Raw genomic sequence first — 20,188 nt, 5'->3', positions numbered from 1 at the left:
TTCTCAAGATGGACTGAAATAATCGGAATCATAAGTGAGTGTTTGGTCAAGAAAAGAATGTCTAATCACCTTCAACAATTACCATCAATAAGATCCATCAACATAGCAATATAAATGAAATGGCAGTAGTGATAAATGAAATGGTAGTAATGATTGGAATCTTTCCCTTGTACAAGATTTCAGTGCTGTTGCAGTCATACAGTCTTTCTCTTTCTCTCTAGGTGACCCTGACTTACCTCTTTTCTGCAAGATCCAGAGAATGCTTGCAAGTAATATATGCCTTGGGATTGTTTTTCTCTCTGAGACTGGAATTGGGATCGTGGCAAATATCTTCCTCCTTTCTCTTCATATTTTAAAGATCCTTGCTGGTCACAAAATGAAGCCTATAAACCTCATTCTCACCCAATTGATCTTGGCTAATCTCACCATGCTTGCTAGCAAGGGTATCCCACAAACATTGTTGGTATTTGGGTGGAACAATTTCCTAAATGAAGTTGGGTGTAAAATTGTGTTTTCCTTTTGCAAAGTGAGCCAAGGGCTTTCGATTTCCTTCACCTGTCTTCTTTGCACCTTCCAAGCAATCACCATTGCTCCTAATTACTCCAGGTGGGCAGTGTACAAAGCCAAAGCATCAGAGTTCATTGCCCCTGCCTGTCTCTTATTTTGGAGCCTCAATCTTCTGATTGAAATTCCTGTAGCAGTTGCTGTGAGAAGCCCCAGGATCAGCACCAACATTACGTACAGAATGAATATCATATTTTGTTCTTTTAGAAGCTTTCTGGAGGTTTATTTGACCATGACCACTCTCAGAAATGTGCTCCTTGTAGGACTCATGGTCTGGACCAGTGGCTACATGGTACTTCTCCTATATAGACACCACCAGCAGGTCCAGAATATCCGTAGCACCAATATCCCTCCCAGAGTCTCCCCTGAGATCAGAGCAACCAAAAATATCCTAGTGCTGGTGATCTTCTTTGTCTGTTGTTACTTATTCAACTCCATCTTTGTGTTTTGTTTCAGGTACATAGGTCAAAGAAGTGTCTGGATGCTATCCACTTCTCTTCTGTCTCTCTCTTTCCCAACTCTTAGCCCCTTTGTGTTGATCCCACAAGTTCATAAACCCTGCTGTGTTTTCTGGACAACTAAACAACCCAATTACCCATATTGACCTCATGAAACTATTCATTCACTAAAATTAATCAATTGATTAACATTTATTTATTATGCACCTACCATAAACCAGGTCCTATCCTAAACACCAGATATATATTCCTCCCAGAATCCATCATTCCCAACATTCCCCAATCTATGAAGTATCATTTCACAAGGACAAACTATATCACCGATCTAGACACAATAAATGAGACTAAAAATCTCCTGATGTAATAGGATCAGAATTTAATATTATATGCAAATTGAACAGCTAGCTGGCATAGTCAGGGTGACCTGAGTTCAAATGCAGTCCCAGATACTTACTAGATGTGTCCCCTTGGACAGGTTACTTAAACCTGATTACCTCACATCCAGGGCCATCTCCAGTCATCCTGATTCCTATCTGGCCAAAGGATCCAGATGGCTCTAAAGGAGAAAATGAGGCTGATGACTTGGCACAGCACCCCCTCACTCAAATTCAAATCTGTGCTTGTCATGGCACCACCTCCCTGATGTCATGATCTTCTTCAAGAATGAAGGACAAACAACAACATTATCTGCAAATTATAAGATTTCATGCCCACATTTCCCTCCAAATGTTATCTCCCCATTAGAATATAAGCTCTTAGAAATCAGGAACTGGTTTTGCTTTGTCAATTAAACCAAACTAGCCTCTAACCTATAGATGGCCAGAAGTATACAAAACTGGCTAGAGACAGGAGAATCAGGAATCAAACAGAAGTTTCATTTGCAAACAAGGACACTTGAACTGGGGCCCCCACCACAATGGCAGAGACCTGCTGTCATGTGGCTAAATCTTAATACTTATACAAATGACTAAGCAATGAGTTGTAGCTTTGACAATGAAGGGTAACAGTAACAATGAGAAGAATCCATCAAGTCCTAAAATAAAACCATGAGTTGAGGAATAAAGTATCTTTAATTGAGATAAAAGGGTAGTATAATGGCTATTTTGGGGGTTATCCAGTGGATTTCCCAACCAAGGAGACACATGAAAAAGTTTTTATAGTCTTAGGAGGAGTTGGGGAGAAGATAATATGAGGTAGCAAGGTGTGATCATAAGAACCCAGTGACTCTTGGCAAGTTGGTCAAGGAAAGTCATTTCATTCTAAATATTATACAAATGAATTTGTGTTTGAGCTTCCCAGTTAAGCAAGTTAACTGAGAAGGTTTGTTTGAGAATTGGATGTATTAGCTAAGATACAGAATAGTTTGACATACTAACAATCCTTTGTGGTGACCAAGAGTAAACTCAGCTGGATATGTAGAAAATTAGCAATTCTGAAATCAATTAAGCTCCTACCACATTTGAAGCAGATCCTGAGCCATTTAATGGTTTATGGACCTTTAGAGACTCCCCTAACTATTGCTTATGGGGCTTTCAGACGTAATACATTTTATGGTTTTTGGAGACATCCCCTTATATTGTGCTCAAACCTTAAATTGCCAGAATGTCTTTTGATTTGTTTGTGTGTGTATATGTGTGTGTGTGCACTTTTGTAAATACAAAAAAATTAAACTAACATGCTAACATGGGGCGGCTAGGTGGCACAGTGGATGTGGCACCAGCCCTGGAGTCAGGAGTACCTGGGTTCAAATCCGGTCTCAAACACTTAATAATTACCTAGCTGTGTGGCCTTGGGCAAGCCACTTAACCTCATTTCCCTTGCAAAAACCAAAAAAAAAAAAAACCTAACATGTTAACCTCCAGAGTTTGCCCTAATAAGGAACAAATGGAATTAGGCTAATTTGTGTAGGCCTCCAGAATTTGATCTTAAGAACAAATGGAATTAGGTTAACACACGGGAGTCTGCATAGGAACCAGGCCCTAAAGTGAAATTTGAGGAGACACATATTCATAGGAACTAGTTAAAATTAAAGATGGGATCCAATGAGATTTGATATTCTGTCATAAAACCATTATAATTTTTATTATAGTTTCCTTTCCTAATTCGGGATGTCTGCTTCATGTCACAACCAGATTTCCATTTCAGAAGAACAGTGCCCCCTCCTGACTTAAAATATTTAAGCCTTATCATCTATGTAACAGGCATTCATAAAGCATGGAAATCTTCCTCCTGTTTCAGGATGTCTGTGGCATCCTGTGGCTGTTGATACAATGGGGGGGGGGGGTTATATTTGTAATTAAAGAGAAAAGCAGACACAATACATATTTCATATAAAATATATATAGACAAATGTCTGTATTTTTGTATGTATAAATGCATGTATATGTATCTTCCACATACATTATGAAGCGAGCTGTTTAATCATAGTCTGGTTGTTCCCATGTGCATGTTTTACTTCCTGATTAATAAAATAAAAAATCTTTGATTTCATAGGCATCAACTCCTCTGATTTTTTTCTCTTTAAGGAAAGGGGGGATTTAGATCTCAAGAACTGGCCTTTTGCCTTCCCTGGTTATCTTCCCCCTTTGAGGAAAAGAGGGATCTAAATTCTCTAAAGAAAACATCTGCCTTGGTTTACAATGACTAAGAGATTTAGTAAGTGCATATTGCAATTATTAACAATTTTCTGTCATTACATTAACAATTATATTAACAGTTTTGTCAAACCTCACCTCTGAGTGAATCAGGACCTAGTTAAATCCTTTTCAAGGTCACAAAAATAGTATCAGAGCGAACAGGGATTTGAACTCAGGCCTCCTCAGTCCAAATCCAGACCTCTTTCCCCTGTATGGCACTAATAACAACAAAGTATGGTATAAACAGAGTGCTAAGTCTAAGACTTAAGCTGAAAGCATTCTTTGACCTTAATCAAGTCATTTAATTTTTGAACCTGTCCCCCTGATCTGTAAAATGAGGGGGTGACCTAGCTACCTCTAAGACCTCTCCCTCCCATTTTAAATCTATGCTGTCTTGAATCATTCACAGAACTGCAGAATCTCCAAGTTGGAAAGTATTGAAAGTTATGTTGACTCAGTTACCCACTGATCCCAACCCTGCTCATATCAATCAATGTTGGGGGAGGATCTAGTGGGAAGAAGACACCAAGTTTGCAACTTCCTATATTGCTTGTTCTTTTTCAGGACCCTTACCTGCAAATTTTATGTTGGAGGAAAAACTGAGATTTTACAGTTGGAAAAGCTGAGGAAAAAAGACTTTCTTTTTTTCCCCTTTTCTTCTTTTATTTTTTCCAATTACAATATATAGTTTTCAACATTCATTTTTTGTAAGATTTTACATTCCATATTTTTCTCCCCACTCCCCAAGATTGCAAGTAATCCAATAGAAGTACAATCATGTACAATCATGAAAAACATAATGAAAAAAACATAGTGAAAATCACCCAGGGTAGTGAGTATGAGGGCCAAGAATCAAACCTCACTCTCTTGGCTTTAAGTTCCAGTATTTCTCCAGTAAGAAGATGTCAAAAATATCTTTACATATAATGGGGGGGGGGTGAGTCCAAGGGCCTGATCTTTGTAAAGCTCCTTCCTTTCTGAGTCTCCCAACCCCCTGCTCTGCCTCACAAGATTCTCTGGTCCTTGATAATGTTGGGACTAGAAACAAAACTGTTCCATTTACCTTTACAGGCACACCTGTAGTCCTGGGGCCTCATAGTAACCTGGGCCACAGAATCAGCACATGGGCAGCACTTGTTTCAATTGAATTCAGATGAGAATAGTATAGAGGAATCATCCCAAGGGCAAGCAGGGGAGGTACAAGAGGGAAGAAAACCAGTGAGATAATGAACAGTCATGGGGTCCCCTTCTCATGAAAGCTATGTCAAATTCTGACATTTCTCTACTAACTCTGGATGATGGCATGACCAAGGAAGATTTTGTGACATCCCCCCCCAAAATTGAACCCAAAGTTCATCCTGCCATGTGACAGACACAGTTTTTACATTTTCAATGATTGTCTAAGATCTTTCATGGAGTGAGGAGGCCCAACAAGTATTTTTTTTTAGGTTTTTTTACAAGGCAATGGGGTTAAGTGGCTTGCCCAAGGCCACACAGCTAGGTAATTATTAAGTGTCTGAGGCTGGATTTGAACTCAGGTACTCCTGACTCCAGGGCTGGTGCTCTCTCTATGCACTGTGCCACCTAGCCACCCCCCAACAAGTATTTTTAAGCACCTAAAATGAATTTAATATATGTAATATCCTATTCCCTTCTTCTCTTCCCAGCTGGCAAAAGATTTCCAGGCATAGGGATGATTATCTCCAGATCATTTCCAGAGAAGACGGGGCTCTGGAAGTTGTTGGCATCTTGGGCAAACCTTCCTTAATTACAACTCTGCCTTTTAATAATCACTGGAAGACACTACCTCTCTTGAGTCACTGCAGGACTGAAACCCCTATAAGAGTCTCCCATGTTCCAGATATGGACTTCCTACAATTACTTCTGCTTACCCCTTATGTCATCACTGAATTCTCAAATATAGACTCCTAATCATAGTCTCCAAAGACCTTTGCCAACTACCCACCACCCATCTAAAAGACTTTTCAAAGCTGTCAAGCTCTTTGTTGACAGCCTTTTGTAAGTCCAGGAGGTTTTGACCTCAGACAAATCCTGTCCAGTATACCAATTGTAAAGTAAATTGGAGAAGCAGGATTCCCAAACAAATCCCATCCTCATTGCCAACTGAAAGGCAGAAGCTCTGGAAGTTTTTCTCCCCCATATGCCTGCAGGTTCTTTACATTCAGAAAAAGACCATAAGAATACTGTCTTGGAGGAGATAGAGAAGAGATTTACTGTACTGCCTTGGAAGTGGGAGGCTGCAGGGTAAAGTCCACACAAATCTATTAAGTGTATGAAGTCTTCCCAGGTGGTACAATGGATAGGCCAGGAGTCAGGAATACTCACAGAGTCAGATATGATTGAAATGACTGAAAAATAACTTCCAGAATAGCTGGACCAAAACAGCTCTACCAACAGTTCATCAATATGCCTCTTTTCTCATAGCCCCTTCAACATTTGTCATTTTTTGTGGGTCATACTTGCCAATCTGATGTATGTGAGATAAAATATCAGTTGCTTTAATTTGTAATTATCTAATAATTTAGTGATTTGGAGTATTTTTTCATGATTCTTTTTTTATCTTCCAAGAATTGCCTGTTTATATACTTTGACTATCAACTAGCTCGAAATGGAATGTTGTAATCAGTGAAGACTAGTCATAAAATTGCTCTGGACAGAAGAGCTTGTGAAGAGGTTGTCACTGAAAGTTATGGAGCGGGAGAGTTATTTAGGAATATTATTTTTGCAGTTGTGAGGAAAATGAATTGGTTAGGAAGATGTTTTAAGGAATAAATCAGTTAGACGGTTAGAATAATAAAAAAAATAGTGGAATTTAGTATAGAAAGGGCAGCAATAGTCTGCAGGATTAAAGGGGGCTGACCCCTCCCATTCTAGACATAAAATGAAGGTGATCTTTATATACTGCAAAGAATTATAATAGAGGCTGAAATGAAGCAAAAGAAATGTTCTTACTTATTCAATCAGCAGTCAAGAGAAAGAGACAGAAACAGAAACAGAAACTGAGGAGTTAAAAAATAGACTTAATCTAAAACTGATAGTTTAATCTGGCTAGGTGTTTGTTGGTATAACTGTGGAACTTATTCACAAACCAGGCTGAAATAGTCCAAGGCTCTGACTAGAGGAGGTAGGTCTCCACCCTGAGGACTAGAGTGTGTATAACCTTATGTTTCACGGCAGATGGCAGTATAGAGTCAAAGCTTACCTAAAGATTGGAGCCCGGGATACTGCAACAAGGACCACAGTATCAATCTGTCTGTAATTGATATGTCCATAAGATCAGCACACATCTCAAAGACACCATCACCCATGACAACAGCAGCTCTAGGTGAAGAGCAGGAAGCAGCACCATCAGAGGCAGAGGGTTTGAGAGTGCATAATTTGATCTAACTTCATGAGCTCCTAGGTGACAAAGGTCCCCTATGTGTTTCTCCTCTCCATGCATGTCTGTGGAACACAAATGTTTGCTACCTATATGCATTCTATAGGACTGTTCATTGGCCATGAACGTGGGAAGGAAGTATTAGGGAGTTTTCCTATAATCCCAAAACAAAGTATAGGAAAAGTTTCTTAAATTGAGAGTTATTACAGAGCATTGGCTAGAGGTAACAGACACCTCACAGGAAATGTCTACTGTTGCCTGAATCAGGAACATCTAATTTATAATGTATAGTCTTTTATATTGTATCACATAATATATCATTTTATCATGTTATGTTAAGTTATATCATTGTATTATATAAGGATATGTTATATTCCATTATGTTATATGGTTATATATTCCATTGTGTTATATCTTATATTATGTTATATTGTATTCCATTACATTCTGTTATGCTACACTATATATTATATTATGTGTCCCAAAAGTCTTAGTGCTGTTTTCAGTTTTAATAGCTATTTGTTTGATAGCTACATACTAAGTTATTAAAGCTTAAAATTGCACTTAGACTTTGGGAACACCTTATATTATATTATATTATATTATATCATTATGTTATGACTATTTAGCAAAGTGTCTGTTTCATGGTAGGCACTTAAAGAGATTTTATTGTGCTAAGCAGTGCAGTGATGTGCTGTGATGAATATTTAACATATAATTAATATAATAATTATGTGGAACATTATCTGTATATTTATATTACGGCAAACCATCTAGCAACTCAAAAGTAGGAGGCAGACAAGATTCCAAGCGACTATCTAGTGAGACTCTACTCTCTCCTTATTCTACCATCAACCACGGAACCAAACAGCAAAATAGAACCAGATTAGAGCCATATATGATGGAAACCAACAAAATAAAGAGGATCATTGACAGTATCAAAGGATGCAGACAGATAAAGAAGGATGAAAACTGAAAAAAAGACCATTTGATTTGGCAATTAAGAGATCACTGGATCCAGACTTGGACACTTACTAGTTGTGTGACTCAAGGCAAGTCACTTAACCCTATTTGCCTCAGTTCCTCATCTTAAAATGAGTTGGAGAGGGAAATGGCAAACCACTTATAATCTCTTCCAAGAAAACCCCAAATGAAGTCACAAAAATTCTGGCACAATTGAAATGACTCAACAATAGTTAAATTATTATTATTATTATTATTATTATTATTATTATTATTATTATTTAAAGGGTCAACCACCATTAGGACCAATGATTGGATTACAATAATTATAAACTTGATATAGTTGATGTCATTATAATGCATGCCCTAAGAAATCAGACCTTTTTCTCAGACTTAAGATACTAATCTTGGAGGGATAGATCCTTTAAGGTAGACAAAGATGGGGTGAGACTGTGTAGTAGAAATACTGGGGCAACCTGAGGTCCGAAGAGGGTCACAACCTTGGCAACCATATCTGCCATTTCTACAAATGATTTCATCCTTAGTCTTGGTGGGCAACCCACCTAATATCAGTAACAACAACCACTTAGCATCAGTTGGAGTGGGTGTGCTGTTGACATGAACCATTCCCATCAATTCCAGAGTTGTCTAAAATCAAAGAACACCCCAAATACAACTCAAAAAAAAATCAATGTTTATTTTGACATTCTGCTAAAATACATGCTTGAGTAAGAGAAATTGGTTCAGGACCTAAGCAGAGGGGCAATAAGGACAATGGGCATCGTTCAAAGTGCTGAGAACGGTGTATCTAGAAACCCCAAGGTAAGACTAGATCCATTCACCTAAAACATGAAGACAGGGTTGTGGAGCATAGACTCTGCAAAGTCAAGAAATGATGTAGCCAACAATAGCAGAAATATCATTACAGGACTTCCTGTCCTCCCACCCTATCAAAATAGATCTGCTCCACTGCTCATTATGACTGATGGGAACTGAACAACATTAGAGGAAATAAGAACTGATTTGGTCCTCTTCCAAGATCAACACAACCCAATGAAATGGATATCAGGGCAAAGAGGAACCTGAGCCCTTGAGACTTTGAGGATAGACTACTTTTCTTTCTTTATCCCCAATTCTTAATTGGTGTTTTTTCATTCAAAACAGATGAAAAATTGATCAAGGAAATTCTGTATAACCTACTTCAAAGACAGTTCTTATTCAAATCTCTTCAAGGCACACCAGAAATGGGATACTAGCAAGTATAATCTCTCTTTCTCTTCATTCTTTTACATGCCTTGTTGGCCACAAAATCAATCCAATAATCCTGAAACCTCATCTGATCCTGGCCCACATTTCTCCACTCCAAAGGAAACCCCAAAATACTGAAAGTTTTGGAGTCAAACGACTTTTTGAATGATGCTGGGTGTCGAATTGTCTTTTCCCTTCAAAGGGTGAGCAAGAGGCCCTATCTATAGTGTAACTTGCAGGACATCACCATCATCCCCAGTGAGGGACAGAATGCAAAACCAGAGTGTAAGAGGTCCCCTGCTTTTGCTTTTGAATCTCTAATATAAAGATAAAAATTCTGAACCAGTATTTTGGAGTAGCACAAGGACCACCCAACAACTTTTATATGAATTTAATATCGTGTATAGTTTGCTGGGAAGCATTATGGGTTTTCTATAATCATAAGCATTCTCTGTAGGGTTTATGACCTGGGTCAATGGCTACTAAGTGTCTCTTCTTCACAGATACCACCTCCAATTTCCAGATATTCCTACATAGTACCAGCTTTTCACCCAAAGCCCCTACCTGGGTTCAGAGCCATGCAGAGCATCCTGTGGCTGGTGAGCACCTTGGAGCCTTCTTCATTTAACCTCATAATTATGCTTTGCATTTCTTATTTGGAACAAAAGGCCCCTGAATACTGTCAAATTAACAACTTTCTGTTTTCTAAATATCAGGTTTTTTTTTTATTTGAATGCCAAGGCTCTAGACCCATAAATTCTATTCTATGGGCAAAGAAACACTCCCAACTCCCAACCAGGCCTCCAGTGTAACATCTCTTCCTAATACCTATCCCCACAATCTAAGAAGTTTTAGAATGCAAAGTCCTTAAAAAATACTTTGATTCACATTTATATTTATAGCACCAGGACCTAGCACAGTGTCTAACATAGAGTTATTTATCCTTCCTTCTCAAAGAGGACCACAACATTAGGAAGAAAATGTCATGACTTGCAAATGAATTGGATTTAAGTGAGGGAGGGTTGTACAAAGTCACCAACCACACTCTCTCTCTGCTGGAGCCATCCAGGTCCAGTGGCAAAATATGGATCAGAATGACTAGTGATGACCCCAGATGCTGCCAAAGAGTAGAAACTTATTAAACACAGCTAACTGATAGATTGCCACAAAGAGAATGAAATAAATTTCTAATCTAAACATCATATAGATTCCAAATTCCTCAGCATACATGCTGTAACTTTTTTTGTTTTTTTTCTTTTTCTTTCTTATCAAATCAAATTCAATAAAGAAAATATAAAGTTTACACTTTGGAGATATATATATATCAACTTCACAAATAAGAAATAGAAGAGGCAAGGTTAGGCAATGATTGTTTCAAAAATGATTTGGAGAGTTTTGTGGACTATAAGCTCATTATAAATCACAATGTGAAAGCCAAAAAAGCTAATGCAATTTTAGGGGAGATATATTAGAACTCTTGGTCAAGTAATAAAGAACAGAATTGGGTGTCCTGGCCTGAGACTTTTATCCTAGATAGTATAGAGACTTAAATATCTCTCAAAAGGACTCTCCCACTAACTAGGATTCTTCATCTCCCCTCATCCTTGGGATGGAAGATTTTAGGTGTTTGCCTCCAACCTCTTCTCCATAGAAAGGAGCATACTTCAGGGCCTGAAAGGTCAGAGGCAGCCCCATCACAGGACATCAGTGGGAGAATCCAAAGCCCAGAGTAATCCATGGGCCTAGGGTTTAAGATCAGTGCCAACCTGACCTTCAGATTTCACTTTTTCACCCTCCTTATATGATCTCATTTGATTCTCTCAGGGATTACAAAAGTTTTCCTTCCAGCTGCTCTCCTTTACTTTGCTAGAAATTATTATTCATCACGGATAATGGCTAATTACACCTGTGAAAAAGTTGGCATGACAGTGACTCCCCATACAGACTGTGTCACAATACAAGAAATAATCACACATCTCTGGGGATCATGAGTTCTGGGAATTCAATCACTATAATTGTGATTAGGCCTCTTTCCCTGCCTGCTCCCCACCTTCTATAGATAATTAATCTGATTGTAACAGAACAGCCTTTCCCTCCAAAAGGCACCCAGAGACTAGTACCTCCCTGATGTCTTAATATAGAATAAACTCCTAATAAATGTTTACACAATGCAATTCACTTGAATTTGTTTTTGCCTGGATCATGGTTATATCTCTCTCATTATCTTCTTGTCTCTAGTCTCACTCCAAGTCAATCTGTCCTCAGAGCATCTCCAAAAATACTTCTCCTAAGATTTGAGTTTTACTTTTTTACCACCCTGTCAAAACCTTCTGCCCTACTATATATGAGCAAGAGTGTCACATCCTCCACCACCATTAGACTGTAAGCTCCTTAAAGGAGCACATGATTGTTTTATCTTCATCCTAATATTGGAAGTGTTTTTAAAAAGTTGTATTATTGAATTGATAAAGGTAGTTGGATTGAGATGATCTCTGGGGAGTCTATATGAATTTCAGTTACAGAATAGGTCTCAGGCAAGTATGCTGAGAGCCTCAAATGAGATAATAGAGTAAAGCAAACTTTATGAAATCAGTTTTTTGCAAACTATATAAAATCTAGTTACTGATATTTTAGTAATCAGCTCTTCTGCCATCACCATGTCTGGTGATGATTTCATTTCCCAAGACTCTACTGTATGGTTGCTGAATTCAAGTAATATTTTCACCTCCTAAACATATTACCAGTTATGGAGACCTTGAGTTAATAAATTAACTGGCTTCCTCAGTCTCTTCATTTATAAAATGGGGATAATAGAATTTATCTCACATAGTTTTGGAGATCAAATGAGAAGTGCTTAGCATAAAGTCTGGCAAAAACAATTATAGAAATATATAGAGGTTTTCCCTCTGGTGAGGAGTAACACTTTACCACTTTCTTAAATCTACCTAAACAATAAATCAAGGTCTGACATGTGGGAATTGCCAACTTCTGCGGTGAAAATGTTCACAATGATAATTTAACAATAGATTTTTGGTCTAGTTGGCTCTTAGACCACAGTTTTCTCCTTGGACTGTCCCTTTCTATGCAGCTTCCTTCAAATAGAAAGAAAATTGAAGTTCTCAACTTTATATCAGTTCAATCAAAATATATTAAATGCCTACTATATGTGTCTAGAGCACCATACTATGTTCTGAAGGAAATACAAATACAGTCATAGAATGAATACAGTAACAACTACACTGACATATTGCATGCCCTATATTTGGGGGGTTTTTGTTTGGGGTTTTTTGTTTTGTTTTTGTTTGTTTTTTCTTAGTTTTTGCAAGGCAATGAATTTAAGTGGCTTGCCCAAGGCCACACAGCTAAGTAATTATTAAGTATCTGAGGCCACATTTGAACTCAGGTACTCCTGACTCCAGGGCTGGTGTTCTATCCACTGAGCCACCTAGCTGTCCCTATGCCCTATATTTGTTAAAAGAAACAACTTCTTCTTCTTCCTTGTCCTCTTCTTCCTTTATTCTCCTTCTTCTTTTTCTTCTTCCCCTTTTCCTTCATCTTCTTCTTCCCCTCCTCCTCCTCCTCCTCCTTCTGTTTCTGCTTCTGCTTCTTCTTCTTCTTCTTCTTCTTCTTCTTCTTCCTTCTTCTTCTCAGAATCAGCCTCTCCTGAGGTCAGAGTCACCCAAATTATCCTGCTAATGATGAATACCTTTGTCTATTTTTCCCTCATTTAATTGGATTGGGCGGTTTTTTGGTATCAAATATTATTATAAAAAGGTACTCTGTTAATATACACCTCTGTCTTTTTTTTCCTACATATCATTCAAATCTCAGCCCATCTGTGTTCATCCCCAGGATCAGTTGGTCTTGGACCCAAATATTCCCATTTCCACAATTTCTTCAAAGGCACCCTTTGGGACATCAATGCTACATCTCTTCCTACTAGCACCTCTTTCTACTCTATGATTTTTTCTTGTCACAGAGAAGAAGAACAATGAAAACTTTTAATCTGAAAAATTAAAATAGATCCAAATCTACCTAGAGTAATATCAATGGTAGCATCATGGAATTTCAGGTTTGAAAGTGGTACCAGTAACCAAATTTGTTGTTGTTTGTTCTTCATTCTCAAAGAAGACTATGACATCAAGGAGGTGATGCCTTGACAAGCACATAACTTGGCTTTGAGTGAAGGGCTGCTGTGCTAAGTCACAGACTCATTTTGTCCTCTAGAGCCATCTGGGTCCAGTGGCCAGATATGAATTAGGATGACTGGATGTGAGACAATCAAGTGACTTGCCCAAGTAAATGGCAAATGTCTGAGGCTGGATTTGAACCCCTGTTCTCCAAGGCCAGTGCTTTATCCACTGTGCCACCTACCTGCCCTCCTGAGACCAAATAACCTATATCTGAATAACAATTTCCTCAACAATATATTGTTGTACTATTGTTCTATTAGAAACCAAGAGGGATGGGATTTCAGAGAAGCCTGGAAAAACTTGCATGAACTGATGCTGAGCAAGAAGAGCAGAATCAGAAAAACACTGTACACTGTAACAGCAACATGGGGGTGATGATCAATCTTAATGGACTTGTTCATTCCATCAATACAATAACAGAGTCAATTTTAGAGTCCCTGTGATGGAGAATACCATCTGTATCCAGAGAAAGAACTGTGGAGTTTAAACAAAGACCAAAGTCTATTACCTTCAATTTTTTTTAAAAAAGTGTCTTATGGGGCAGCTAGGTGGTGCAGTGGATAGAGCATGGGCCCTGGAGTCAGGAGTTCAAATAGGGCCTCAGACATACTTAATAATTGCCTAGCTGTATGAGCTTGGGCAAGTCACTTAACCCCCATTGCCTTAAATTTTTTTAAAAATGTCTTATGTACTACATAATTTTGCTATTTCTAATATTTTATTTTCTTCTCAATGATATAATTTCTCTCTCAACACACTCAATTTTGATCAATGTATAGTATGGAAACAAGATAAAGATTATCAGACTGCCTTCTGTGGGGGGAGGGAAGAGAGGATGGGAAGAAAATTGTAAAATTCAAAACCTTATAAAAATGATAGGTAGAAACTATTATTGTATATAATTGGAAAACAAATAAAAATATTAATAAAAAATAAAACAATATATTGTTGTTATAAGTTCACTTAATAATCATAAGAAGAAATACAGAGGTCCTTACTGTCCTTGTCATGGAAACCAAGTATGGTTGAGGTGATTCAATAGTCCCCCAACTTATTTTTGTATCTCTGGACAATTCTCTCTTGTCTGACATGAGCAGGTGACCTTCTTATGAGCACTTCATCAGTAGAGATGCCCCTTGCTTCATCTAACCAGAGATCCCCTTGCTGTCTTATCATTTCTAACTGATGCATCATTTTTTTAGTCTTCAAAGCAAGATTTATCAACCAAAAGGATTCTATATTTTCTAGATCTTTAGAATGTTCAAGTATCAAGTCCAAACCTTATAAAATGAGACATTGGAGGAATGCAACATCTCATATCATGAGGAAGATTTAAGGTTCACTGCATTTTACAGACCATGAGCCCTTTAATAAAGTGTCATTGGTTCAGATCTCAGCCTCAGTCTCTTTTATTGAAGGCTGGACCATTATGATCCCCAGTCCTAAATGTCCTTTGATATAGCTTATAGGTATAGTTCTTAATTTGACATCTAGGGACAAGAGTACACTTTACTCTTTCTTCCACTTGATAACCATTTGAGTACTTAAAGATGAATTTTCTAGAGAGATCAGCAGCATGGTAGATGGCAAGGATTTATATCTCAGTGAATCTGGGAGTGGAAGCAGTGCTGACATGAGTGACAATAATATTGACAAGAAATAAAAAGGATATTCAAGTGAAACAGAAGCAAGTGATATATGAGGCAGTGCCATAACCTTGTCTCTTCAAAGCCAATCATCACCGAAAAGAAACTTTCCATTATTTAGTCATTAGAAGGAAATCAAAGTTGGCTACTTCTGCTATTTTCAGAGAGCAGAGCATTAGGTTCTTACCCTTTCTGGCAGCTGGTATTCACTATGGAACATACCATTGAAGAGCTAAACAAAGATGTCAGAAACAAAACCCAGCTTTTCATTGAGCTCAGACATGGATTCTCTTTGTCATAGAATTCTTCACTATTAATTAATGAAACAGGTCCCCAGAAGAAGTAACTGTGTGGTGGAATGGGGATTAACCTCAAAGAAATCTACTATCTCTAATATCTGTTATGATGACCCCTAGGGATGCTCTGATTGGAATGCCTTTTATCTGAAGGAAGAGCCATGTATCAATTAGCCAGTTATTTCTATATCTATTAGGAATGGATAGGATCCCCCTAGGGGTCCATAGGCAGTAATAGAGTCAATAAGACTGTCACTTCCATGGAGACATTCATCTCTCATTTTCCTACAATCCTCAGTTGAGATATCCTCAGGCCAAGGGTTATTATGTCCTCCACCTAGCAGGGGTGCTTTGATTAGTAAGGCCCTTACAAAGTATTACTTTCCTCTTGGTTAGGTCACCCTAGAAAGTAACAGGTCTAGCTAAAATAAGGTATGCTCTTGAAATATGCTTTAATTTGTACTAATCAGAGAAACTCTACATCTCCATTTTCAGTATCTCCTGAGTTCTTCAGTTCTATCTAAGTACTTCATTGAAAGACATTTTCATAAGCCTTGTGGATGCAACATTAGTCAGAGGTTGTTACTAAAGCTTTGATACACTTCACTAAGAAAGGGGAATAGAACAAGTGCAATTTAACATATTACCAGTAGATGAAAGCAGAGAGGAGCAAAATCCTGCCCCCTACCAAACACCCCAAGAACCACTTGCACATACTCCAAGAACATCACCACATCATCTGATGACAACAGGAAAAAGAGACTGATGCCCAGGAAGTAATAAGATTGAACTAGTAAGAATGAGAGTTAGAAAAAGAAAGCAGAAGGAAGTTTTATCTCAGCAAAGGGAAAAAAACACTTGATCAGGCAAAAATAATAAAGATAATAGCATTTATATATTACTTTAAGACTTGAAAAGTAATTTACACATATTATCTCATGGAGCCTCACAATAATCTTTGAGGAAGGTGTTATTAATATCATCACTTTACAGATGAGGAAACTGAGTCACAGAGAGGTTATCCCTTGCCCAAAGTCACACAGTTAGTAAGTGCTGGAGGGAGGGTTTGAATTATTTAGCACTATCCATCATGCCACCTAGCTGTCCCAAATTCAGATGATGACTTTAAGGAATAATCAAAAATATATCCAAACCATTTCCCTAGGAGGTAGTATGATGCAGCAGCAAGAATATCAAAGAAGAGTCAGAGAACCTGGGTTTGAATTCAGCTTCTCACATACTGGATAACCTTTAGCAAATCATTTGGCCCTTCTAGACTTCCTTTCCTCACCTGTAATTTGAGGGGATGAGGAGGCCTGAATAGACCTCTGAAATCTATGATCCAACTTCTTCATTTTACAGCTGGGGAAAGTGAAACCCAGAGTTCCACAGCAATGCTAAGGGAGGAAGCAGAAGGGTAAGGACCTCAAGGACATTAAGTCCCACCCCATTATTATGAAGATGAAAAAATTGCATCAATGACCACACCTTTATTTCAAGTTTACAACATAGGTAATTATCCTTGACTCCTCACTCTTATTCACCCTTCCCCATTGAAAACCTGTGACAAATTTTATAGATTCTGCCTTTGTAGCATTTCATATATGTCCCCCTTTCCTCTTCTAACATTGCCCTCTCTCTGGTACTGATTTCATCATCTCACACACCTAGATTATTGTAATAGTCTATTGGTTGGTCACCCTACCTCAAAGTTTTTACCCATGCCGATCCATCTTTGACTCACAGCTGTCAAATTGATCTTCCCACCAAAACTGCAGGTCTGACTATGTCACACCCCTCCTCCAATGGCTCCAGGACCAATTATAGAGCTTTTAAAGTTCTCCACAACCTGATCCTTACTACTTTTCCAAATTACATAATTCTTCTTCACTATACTGCAAACCATCTACACTGGTCTTCCTCATAAAAGACGCGAAACCTTCCAATTCTGTACTTTTTACTGGCAGTCCTGGTGACTGGAATGCTCTCCCTCCTTGCTTTGGAATATTATCTTTTTTGACTATCTTCAAATCTCAACTTAAATCCAATCTTTCCCATTCTTCCCTCAATGTTGGTACTGTCTCTTTGGGATTATTTCCAATTTATCCAGTTTACATCTTGTTTGTACATAGTTGATTGCATGTTGTCTCCCCTCACTCAAATGTGAGCTTCTTACATCTTTTACATCTTTTTTTGGCAAGGCAATGGGGTTAAGTTATTTGCCCAAGGTCACACAGCTAAGTAATCATTAAGTGTCTGAGGTCAAATTTGAACTCGGCTCCTCCTGACTCCAGGGCCAATGCTCTATCTGCTATGCCACATAATTGCCCCTAAATGTGAGCTTCTTGAAGGCAATGATTATGTTTCTCTTTCTTCCTATAGATCTCTAGTGCTTAGCTCCATGTTGTTGCTGTAATTATCAATAGTAGAAAATATTATGATATTACAGAAACTCTTAAATGATATTCATAATCATACATGTCTTTGTGGAAGGAAAAATCAAGTAAATGAAAAATTTGTTGTTCGGTTGTATTTCAGTCATGCCTGATTCTTCATGACTCCATTAGGGATTCTCTTGAAAAAGGAACTAGAGCCATTTCTTTCTGCAATTCATTTTACAAATGATGAAATGGGACAAACAAATAAATGATTTGTCCAGAGTCACACAACTGGGAACTGCCTGAGGCCAGATTTGAACTCAGGAAGAAGAGTCTTCCTGAATCCTGTCCCAGCAATCTATCCACAACATCACCTTAACTGTCCCAAATAAAGAAAATTTATTGTTTAAATTCTCTATAGCCTAAATTATGATCTTTTGTCTAAAAAGTTGGATGGACTAGAGTTCATCCATCAATATGTACACTTAGAATAGTTAGAGCAGGGGGTGGCTAGGTGGCATAGTGGATAAAGCACCAGCCTTGGAATCAGGAGTGTTGTGTCATATGTATTCCAGGCTAAGAGCTATGAAGGGTTAACACAGAAATAGTTATGTGCTTTAACAAGCAAGATGTACTTCAGAGCTTAGATAAGGGAGTAGCTGCATGTCTGAGCTAACAAGGTGTATTCCCAGGCTCAGATAGATAGCGCATTCTGAGATAATTACCTTCTGCACTCTGTTTATCAAATCACTGTTTGGTTCTCAAAACAATCACCTAAGACATACACAAGGTATGCATGTGAAAAAAATGCTTGCTAAAACGCTTATGTAACTGGTTACGTAAATGTAGAGTATAAAAGTATGTATCCTGTGATCAATAAACGAACCAGCTTATGCATCATATTGATGTCGGCCTGAGTTCCCTCCTCCGGACTCGACACAGGAGTACCTGGGTTCAAATCTGGTCTTAGATACTTAATAATTACCTAACTGTGTGGCCTTGGGCAAGCTACTTGACCCCATTTGCCTTGCAAAAACATAAAAAAAAAAATAGAGCATTTATTTAACAGTCCTTAGCCCCTAGCTATACAAAAACAAGAGAATTCCTACTCCCAAGGAGAATTTTTGCCTAGAACATCCTAGAGAAGAAAGATTAATAACAATTCAGAAAAAAATAAACAGAAACAATATTTTATTTGTTTGGAAATGGGAATATAAAGCTTCTGTTTCTTTTTTTAAAATACTTTTCTTTATTGCTTTTCCAACAATATGCAATGGCTATTTTTACCAATAGTTTTTTTTTTGCAAGGTTTTGAGTTTTGTATTTTTCTCCCTTTCTCCCTTCCCTTCCCCCTTCCCCTGACTGAAAGCTATCTAATAAGACTAATATAGACATGTGTAACTATGCTAAATATAGATCCATATTAATCATGTAGAGAAAGAAGAATCAAATATAAACAGAAGAAAAAATTAGAGAAAAAAACAACATAATACATAAGACAACTTTTAAAAATTGAAGATAGTAAGCTTTGGTCTACATTGAAACTCCACAGTTCCCTCTCTGGATATAGATGACATTTTCCATCACATCTTTAATGTTGTGCTACTGAAATGAACAAGTCCATCATAGTTGATCATCATCCAAAGTTGTTGTTAAAAGTGTTTAATGTAGGGGTGGCTAGGTGGCACAGTGGATAGAGTACTGGCCCTAGAGTCAGGAGTACCTGGGTTCAAATCTGGTTTCCGACACTTAATAATTACCTAGCTGTGTGGCTTTGGGCAAGTCACTTAACCCCATTTGCCTTGCAAAAACCTAAAAAAAAAGTGTTCAATGTTCATCTTTACAACTAATGATCCTGAAAGGACTCATTTCTAAATATATTTAGAGTCATATTTATAAGTCATATTTTAAAAAAAAAGCCATTCCCCAGTTGACAAATGGTCAAAGGATATGCAAAGGCAATTTACAGATGAGGAGATCAAAGAAATCTATAGTCATATGAAAAATTGTTCCAATTCATTAATTATTAGAGAAATGCAAATTAAAGCTTATCTGAGGCTCACACCTCTCAGACTGGCCAATATGACCAAAAAGGATAATGATCGTTGTTGGAAGGGTTGTGGGAAATCTGGGACACTATTACACTGTTGGTGGAGTTGTGAACTAACCCAACCTTTCTGGAGAGAAATTTGGAACAACAAAAATGTGCATACCCTTTGATCCAGCTACTTTGATACCACTACTGTGTCTATACCCGTGAAGAGATGATGAAAAAGGGTAAAAACATCGCTTGTACAAAAATATTCATAGCAGCCTTGTTTGTGGTAGCAAAGAATTGGAAATCAAGTAAATGTCCTTTAATTGGGAAATGGATTAGTGAACTGTGGTATATGTATGTCATCTATT

General features: G+C 37.8%; 1 protein-coding gene across 1 annotated transcript; it reads left to right on the top strand.

Annotated features, from left to right (window-relative positions):
- Positions 1-259: 259 nt before the first annotated feature.
- On the top strand, positions 260-1,168 carry LOC141497317 (vomeronasal type-1 receptor 1-like). Its single transcript, XM_074199967.1, has one exon. It carries the CDS (start codon positions 260-262, stop codon positions 1,166-1,168), a length of 909 nt encoding a protein of 302 aa, XP_074056068.1.
- Positions 1,169-20,188: the final 19,020 nt, after the last annotated feature.

Source organism: Macrotis lagotis, chromosome X (assembly GCF_037893015.1).
Source record: "Macrotis lagotis isolate mMagLag1 chromosome X, bilby.v1.9.chrom.fasta, whole genome shotgun sequence".
NCBI lineage: Eukaryota > Metazoa > Chordata > Mammalia > Peramelemorphia > Peramelidae > Macrotis > Macrotis lagotis.
Note: the sequence above shows the minus strand (reverse complement) of the source record. Positions and strands in the feature narration are given on the sequence as shown.